Consider the following 8,770-nt stretch of genomic DNA (forward strand, 5'->3'; position numbering starts at 1 on the left):
CAGGATATGTAAAGGATGCACACCTTTTTTTTTTTATCAATTCTGGCTGGCTTTTTCTGTTTGATGATATTACGCAATTTGTTTACTCGAATACAGTACACTTTCGAATCAATTGTTAAATTGTCTGGTAAAAGTTCCAAAAAAAATTTACTTAATATCCCACCAAATAGAGCATTTCTCTTTAAGAACTCGTGGAATTCATATATCGAGGTTTGAAACGAAACCAATTTGTTTCAAGTACTCATAAACAGTTCAATTTGACAAATTTAATCTCTTAGTGATTTCACGTGTTGTTATTCCGCAGTTTGCTTCAATCGGTACTTTTATTTTGTTTTCATTGGCTTCAATTCACTATCCATAACGTGGTGCATCTTCAATACTGAAATTGCCAGAACAAAACTTTGTAAACCAGTTTTGGCACTGTCGTTCTGTCAACACATCTCCACCATACATGTCATACGATTTTTTTCTTGCTTGAATTGCATTTTTGTTTTTTGGTAATAAAAAGGCAAAATATGCTGAAGATGCTGCTTTTGATCTTCCATATTTGATGGGACACAAAAAATAAACAATTGCACGAAATCAAACAAAATTTTTTACAAATAAGCCATAAAATGCTAGCTGTCAAAATATATAATGATAATACGGTTTAGAACGAAAATGGCAGGAAAAATACCACTAATCCATCTAGTGGTAAAAAAAAACGAACTTACTTTCCGAACAACCCAATATATCATTAAAGTTAATTATAGAATAATTAGATGTCTTAATTTTGTTAAATTTTTCCTGTTAAATTATCCATACGAATATGATTGTAAGAATGGTTAGAAATTTACCAGTATATCATCATCATCATAATATTTTTAAAATTCTCTAAAAATATTAAACCTACCTTAAAAGAAACAATGTATGCTTCTGGAACCCAATGACATACCAAAGGCTGTAGTACTTTTGGTACTAAATGAAGCTCAAGATTAAGTGGACCATCAGCAGAATGTATTTTATGAGTAGACTGAAAATTTAAATGGTTGAAAGTTATCAGTAAATAAAGTAAAATGCATCTAAAGTAATGTTTAACAATATTTATTATTTTTTAAATAAAGATTAAATAAATCAAGTATCTTGCATAAATCTCTTACATAAGATGTTTGAGTTTGAATAATAGAATGCAATTTAACAGAGATTATAAGAGCACAACAGGAATTATATGAGCAAGCAGTCATGGCGTTAGCAAATTATGATGGCAGAACCAACGAAGGTTTCAGTTAATTGGGATAAAGCAGAACTTATACAAAAAGTTGCAAGAAGCATGGCATCTAAGGTATACAGAAGCATGGCATATTAATAAGTATAATGAAAAAGGGCAATCTATAAATTTTCAGGAATCCTGTGAACTAGCATTGGCATGGAAAGCAGTGGTTTTGCAAGTTTAAAAGAGCAAACTGGTCACACACATTCGAATCTACGATAGTTTGTTTTTTAAAAAGTAGCATTCTAAAATTGCATTCTGGCAAAAGAATTTTCAGTTTGGAATAAACTTTTTTGTTTGAGCCTGAAGAAGGTCAGTGAAGTGGACTGAAAACGTTTGGTATTTTAGCAAAATAAGCTGCATTTTAAAGGTTTTTTGGAGCATCTTTGATGAATTTTAACAGAGATTATATATATAGTTAATTAAAAATAATTTATTTATGAATTCTGTTTGATCAAAAGAAGTTACAAATGCAATTCTTTTAACAGCTGCTCATGTGTTTTTGCTATATAATTTTTATCTTCTTCAGTAATGTCCATTATCAACTGAAAGCTAAACTCTAGTGAATACCAACTGTATTCTATATTAAACAACCTTAAGCCCAATTATATATATATACATACATATATACTATACACACACATAGCCAATCAATCACCTTAAATGCAAGAGTATTTATTTAAGGCTATCATTTGGCTATGTAATTCTGTATGCCTATTCACGTATATTTTTGTTCTTATATATTTCAAGAAATCAAAAAATTAGATATACAAATTTTTTTACTACAGTTAGAAATGATATATTAAATGTGGGAAATAAATTTGCATTAACCACCGGGAAGAAATTTGTACAAAATCTTTCATAAACATTTTTTCTTTTGTATGTAGAAAAGTTTTTAAGAAGTATTAAATATTTATAAAATTAAAAAAAATCTTCATTTACAGTTATCGAAAATTAATAAGATATTTTCATTTAGTTTTATTTGAGTAAAATGTTAAAACTTTTTAATTAAAAAAAATTGAAATTTTTAATTATTTGATTATAACAATAATTCACTCATCTGGACTTATCATCATTATCTTTTTGGAAAATGACTGAATTTTTATCACAGAAAAGGAAAACTTTTTCACCTTTATCCCAGGATGGATCACCACATAATGTAAAGAAATGAATTAAAAGTGAAGAAAATGTTACAGGTGAATCAACAGAAGAACTGATTCTGTCTTATATAAGTGCAAAAAAAAAAAAAAAAAAAAAAAAAAAAAAATTAACATTCAGAAAGAAATTAAACTTTTGTTGAAACTACAAGCTTCTTCAAATAATAAATTAAATACTTTTAGAACGATTAGACAGAATGCAGACCTGAATTGAAAAGAGAGATACTGCTTTGGTAGATCTTGAATCTAGACTTTCTGTCTTTGAAATTGATAAAGAGAAAGGTTATGTCAGAACTGACAAGTCAAATGCCGAAATAAATATATGTAATAATTTATATGAAAAGTTTATGAAACTGGAAATAACTGGAAAAAAAAGAAGAAATAACCTTGTAATTTTGGGTTTAGAGGACAGCAATAAAATGGACAACTGTCTATACAAAGTTCAAAAATTATTTAACGATAACTCGCAGATTATGGATGTAAATATTAAACATGCTTATCAAATTGGAAAACTTAAACCCAACACAAAAAGACTGGTTATTTGTGAATTGTTTAATTTTGAAGATAAATAAAAAATTTATAAAAATATTAGCAACTTGAAAGGTTCAAACATATTTATTAATGATGATTACTCACCAAATACTACAGCTATCAGAAACAGATTAAGACTTTATGGTAAAGAAATGTGTTAAAAAAAAGCTATTAACGTGAAATTGCGATATAATAAATTAATTGTAGACAATAAGATATTTAATTGTAATTATACAGGTGAGATGTTTTAAACAGATAATGAACAACCTTTTTTATGAATATAACTTTTAGTGAGAAGTAAGATGATGAAATTAAGGAGAATTATAACCAACATAATGTTTTATACTCTGACAATGAAAATAATGCAAACTTCTTTTTTACAATATAGCGGGTCTAAATAATAAATATTTCTTTCCTAACGTCTGGAATTTAATATATAAGATGGATATATTCTGTTTAGTGGAAACATGTCATACTTCACCAGTAATTGAATCAATGTTTTCTGATAAATATAAAATTTACCATCAAGTAGCACACCGTCATGAAGGTCCTGGAAGACCCAGTGGTGGTTTGATTGTTGGACTTAGACAAGATATAGTCTCTCAAGATGAAATTATATTCCAATCATGATTTGTTTTGATTTTACAATTAGTCACTGAAAAGTTCACCAATATCCAACTAATAGTGTCTTATATTCTGCCTGATAGTTATTTTGATGACAATTTTAAGAACATTTTACTGCTTATAGAAAATTACCTGTAATCTGAAACTAACTTGATTTTATGTGCTGATTTTAATACTTGAAAGGGACACCCTGATTATTTGTCATGTTTTACTGAGGCCTGGCAAAGGGCTCTAAGAACCTTGAAAGATTCAATTGTTAATGACAGAGAAAAAATTTTATATAATTTTTGTGAGGATAACAATCGTGTTTGTTTAAATGGTCTTATTACCAGACGACAAAGAAGGTAATTTTACTTATCGTGCAATAAAAGGACAATGTGTCATTGATTTTGTAATAGTATCACAAGAAATATATTTTTGTGTTGTAAATGATTTAACTGTGTTAACAGAAATATGCTCAGATCATTCACCAGTTCTACTAACAACCATTAGCATCATCTAGTCTATTCAATAAACAATTTTTAGGTAAACATGCAAGATGGAGGGATGAATTTAGATCCTCATTTTCTGTTAGATTAGAAAATGTCTTATTAGATAAGTATGGAGGAACTGTCATATCTGAAAATCTAGTAGAATGTATAACTAAAGCAACAATGTCTCTGGATTTAATCTATAATGTTAACTCTGTACCAAATATATAACAAATAAATGGTATGACAATGAGTGCTACACAAGAAAAAATTTGTGGAAGTTATTTAAAAAGGCTAAAAAGTCAAATACAAATGATTATTATGTTTTATATAAAAACTGTCTAAAAGACTACAAATGTTTATGTTTAAAGAAAAAAACAATTGTATTTTTTGAACTTAAATAGAAGATTGGTGACATGTAACAACTCTAAAACATTTTAGCAAACAATTAACTGCTACAGATGTAAAAGATTATCGAACTATAGTTCAAGAATTCCTTTGGAAAGATGGTTAAATTTTTACACTGCTAAATTCTCCAAAAATCATTTTATATATATTAATGAAGAACAAGTGTCGATGGATATACATAAAGTGTTTCCAACAAGGAAAGAATGTTTCTCAGATTTTACATTGGAAGAAATAAAAAAAGCAATTAATTGCTTTAAATCTGGCACCTAACCTGGATCTGATCTTATTCAAACAGAATACCTAAAATGTTTTTCAGAGAAATTCTTACTTACAGTATTAGAACTCTTTAACCCTATTAAAAGAAATTGTAGCTTCCCAGAAGCTTGGATTGATTCTCTGATTATACCAATTTATAAGAAAGGCAATGTTGATGACCCAAAAAATTATCGTCCTATTTCCTTGGTTCATGTAATTGATAAACTATTTATATCCTTATTAAATAAAAGACTACAAGAATGGATACTTAAATATGAGATTTTGTATCAGGAGTAAGCAGGTTTTTGACCTGGTCAATCTTGTCAAAATCAAGTATTTATATTATGAGGGCTGTTCGGAAAGTTTGTGGCCTCAAATAGAACAACAAACAAAATAATGTTAAACCTTTTTTTATTTTTCAATATAGTCTCCTTTGTTAGCAATGCACTTATTCCAGCAATGTTCTAGCTTTTTTATGCCATCACAATAGGTCAATTTGTCAAGGTGTGCAAAATACTCATTAACTTCAGAGATGACTTCGTCATTTGAGTGGAATCTCTTTGTATATAATTCGTCTCTGTAATCCAAAAATTTCTGGTAGACGGACTCACAGCAAAACTTTTAGTTAGGAACTCACTTTTACACAAATTTAGGAACACAAATTTTATTTTTAAGACACTGAGGAGGGGTTGGATGTATGTACCAACCTGAAATGCGTATGTCATTTTTTAAAGAATAAAAGTGAGTTCCTAACTAAAAGTTTTGCTGTGAGTCCGTCTACCAGAAATTTTTGGATTACAGAGACGAATTATATACATAGTAACATACAGCAGTCCAGTTATATAGTGGAATCTCTTTCCAGCCAAGAATTTTTTTAAGTTTGGAAAAGGGTGGAAGTCACTAGGGGCAAAATCAGGTGAGTATGGTGGATGTGTAAATAATTGGAAGCGAAGTTCGTTTATCTTTTGTTCAGTGATTCAGGCAGAATGTGCAGGTGCATTATCGTGGTGGAACAGAACCTTTTTCTTCTTCAAGTGTGGCCTCTTTTCTTCGATTTCTTTCTTCAGTTTTTCCAAAAGTTCACAGTAATAGACAGCATTAATGGTGTTTCCTCTTTCTAGGTAGTCAATAAAGATGGTGCCTTTAGCATCCCAAAAAACCGAGGCCATCACTTTCCCTGCTGATGGAACTGTCTTTGCCTTCTTTGGTGGTGGCGAACTGTGGTGTTTCCATTGCTTTAACTGTTCTTTTGTTTTAGGAGTGTAGTAATGGATCCATGTTTCGTCAGTAATCACAAACCGACGCAAGAAATCCTGTGGGTTTTTCTGGTAGAAGCCCAAACACTCCTTTGATATCAAAGTGCGAACACGTTTTTGCTCAGCGGTCAGCAGATGCGGCACCCACCTTGCTGAGACCTTCGTCATACCCAAATTTTCGGTTAGGATGTGGTGCACTCGGTCGACAGAGATGCCTGTTGTCTCAGCTATCTCACGCGTTTTCAAACGGCGATCTGCTAATACCAAATCGTGAACTTTGTCGATGTTTTCTTCAGTGACAGCAGTTGACGGCCGTCCGCTGCGAGGGTCATCTTCCACACTTTCTCTGCCAGATTTAAAAAGGGCTGTCCATTTTTTCACAGTGGTGTACGAAGGAGCAGACTCTCCTAAAACTTCATCCATGTCAGCTTTGATTTGAGATGGGGTCAACCCTTTTTTCGTCAGGTATTTTATGACCGCACGAGTCTCCGTCTTCTCCATTTTTGACAAAGCATGTGCACACTTACTATTTGCTAAGCTGTCGTGGCAAAACTTTATGACAAATCAAGCGGAAATTGATATTGTATCTCTAGCATAGATGGCTGAATTATTCCCACCAAAAATAAAATTGATCACAGCACCGCATATAGGCAAGGCCGCGAACTTTCCGAACAGCCCTCGTAAATGCACTGATACAGTTAAAATTACAAAAAAAAAAAAAGAGGAAAGCTTTATGCTGTTTTTTGTGGACTTTTGATACTGTCAATCATAAAGTTTTATGGACACTACTAGAAAGAATGGATTTAAATAAACAGTTTCTTGATCTTGTGATTGATATATTTTCTAAAGCCACTGCAAAAGTGAAAGTATTATCTGAAACAACTGATTCATTTGGTACAACATAGGAGTTTTACAGGGTGAGATTTTGAGCCCACTGCTTTTTAATTTGTATGTCAATGGTCTGATAGTCTGACTTACTAAATCTGATTTACCTGGGATTTCTCTCTTTGATCAAGTTGAGATACATGCACTAATGTATGTTGATGACACTGTAATTTTGGCTGACTCTGCACTAATGCTACAAAAGAAAATTGTAATTTTAGAGGAATTTTATTGTGACATTGGGTTAACTGTAAATGTTTCAAAAATAAAGATAATGGTATTTAAGAAGGGAGGTTGAATGTCACCCAAAGAAAGATAGTTTCTTAATAACCAACCTTTACAAGTTGCTTCAAATTACGTATACTTGGGAGTTTTATTTTCATCTTCTGGAAAATTCTTACAGGCTAAAAACCATAATATGCATAAAGCTAAAATGGTACTGGGTTATATGTGGCCTATTTTCACAAGAGCAAAAATATACTCTTCTTCTACTTATATAAAATTATTTCATTCAATGATTTCATTTATGCTGCTCCTATATGAGCAATCACTTACTAAAATATAAACTGCTTCATATTTTAGAAAAATTTTCATGTTATACAACAAAATTCAGAATATGTGCTGCAATTGGAGTTTTGGCCTCTAGAATATCAGTAATTACAATAAAAGTAATAATTTTATTGTGGTCTCTTAAAATTAGACGACAAAAGCTATGTTAAACTAGCATATGATAAACTTCCCAGATTGTGTTCAATGATAAAGGATGGTGCACATAAATTGGAGTCAGCATTGAAAAATCTGTTGGATTGACTTGGTTTTCTTTTTTATTGTTATCAACCATTAATTATAAAACTGTGCTGTGAACAAAGTATACAAGAAGACTAGTCTCTGTTAGAAAAGAATAAGCACTTTCAATTAAAACAATATTTGTGTGTGAAGATTATTTGCTTATGGATATAAATTATTATGTTAAACAATTAATTCTTCATTTGAGATGCAATCAAAATTATATCCTAACATATAATAGTAGATTAACAATAGATCCTGAAAAAATATGTAGTAACTGTATTATGCAAGTACACGAAACTTGGGAACATATATTTCTTCATTGTGTTAAATTTAAAGTTAGTAGAGACAAGTATTTATTAAGGTTTAAGTCTTGGAAATATATTATTAATTAATGTATCATGCTTTTCAAAAAACTGACTATTATTCTAAATTTTATTGTGTGTTATTTTGTATTAAATTATTAACTTGTTAAATAGTACCATTAATTTTTGTTTCTGTTAACCCCTTGTAACAAACTAATAGTTCATACAATAAAGCTTTGATTGATTGATTGAATAATTCACTCATCCAATCATATAATAAAAGGCTAATATGTCTAGTAACAGAGCATTCATTATGAGTTAGAATGTGCTTATAACAGTCAATAAATAATTAAATGAGTTTTTGAAGATAGATTTCTAGAATTAAAACAAATTTGTTTTAACTATAATCTTCAGATTCAAGCTTTTATGTTATTTTAATTTTACACACTACAATTTAAACAATAATGTATTTTGCATACATTATATAGACAATTTTTAACTCATGTAAACTAGACTTTATTAATGCTCAAAAATAAACAATTCAAATAATACATTATGAATAATTTTAAGTAATTTAAATCAAGTATTATTTGTCAAACATAGTATTCTTGTATTTCAGTATATGAAATACTAAAATACAATATTAGTGAAATAAGTATATCTTTTCTGTTTATATATTCAAACTTAAAAATTTACTTTAATATCTCCAGGTATTAGATTTTAATAAAAGTTAGGGTTGTCTTTGTACAATAGCACTAAATAACAATGTAATTAAATAATTATAATAAAGAATGTATACATGAAAAATGTAATCTATATATATAAAAGTGTGTGTGTGTGTGTGTGT

General features: G+C 29.7%; 1 protein-coding gene across 1 annotated transcript in view; it reads right to left on the reverse strand.

Moving 5' to 3' along the window:
* The window catches only part of LOC111625717 (phosphopantothenate--cysteine ligase-like), a 33,704-nt gene that overhangs the window by 9,414 nt on the left and 15,520 nt on the right, over positions 1-8,770 (reverse strand). The window contains exons 5-6 of the mRNA XM_023368935.1: positions 6,943-7,028; positions 893-1,012 (exon numbers count right to left, since the gene is read on the reverse strand). Coding sequence (XP_023224703.1) covers positions 893-1,012; positions 6,943-7,028 — 206 coding nt within the window. The remainder of the gene's footprint in view (positions 1-892; positions 1,013-6,942; positions 7,029-8,770) is intronic.

This window comes from Centruroides sculpturatus, unplaced genomic scaffold (assembly GCF_000671375.1).
Source record: "Centruroides sculpturatus isolate CEXI.00-Female unplaced genomic scaffold, Cexi_2.0 scaffold78, whole genome shotgun sequence".
NCBI lineage: Eukaryota > Metazoa > Arthropoda > Arachnida > Scorpiones > Buthidae > Centruroides > Centruroides sculpturatus.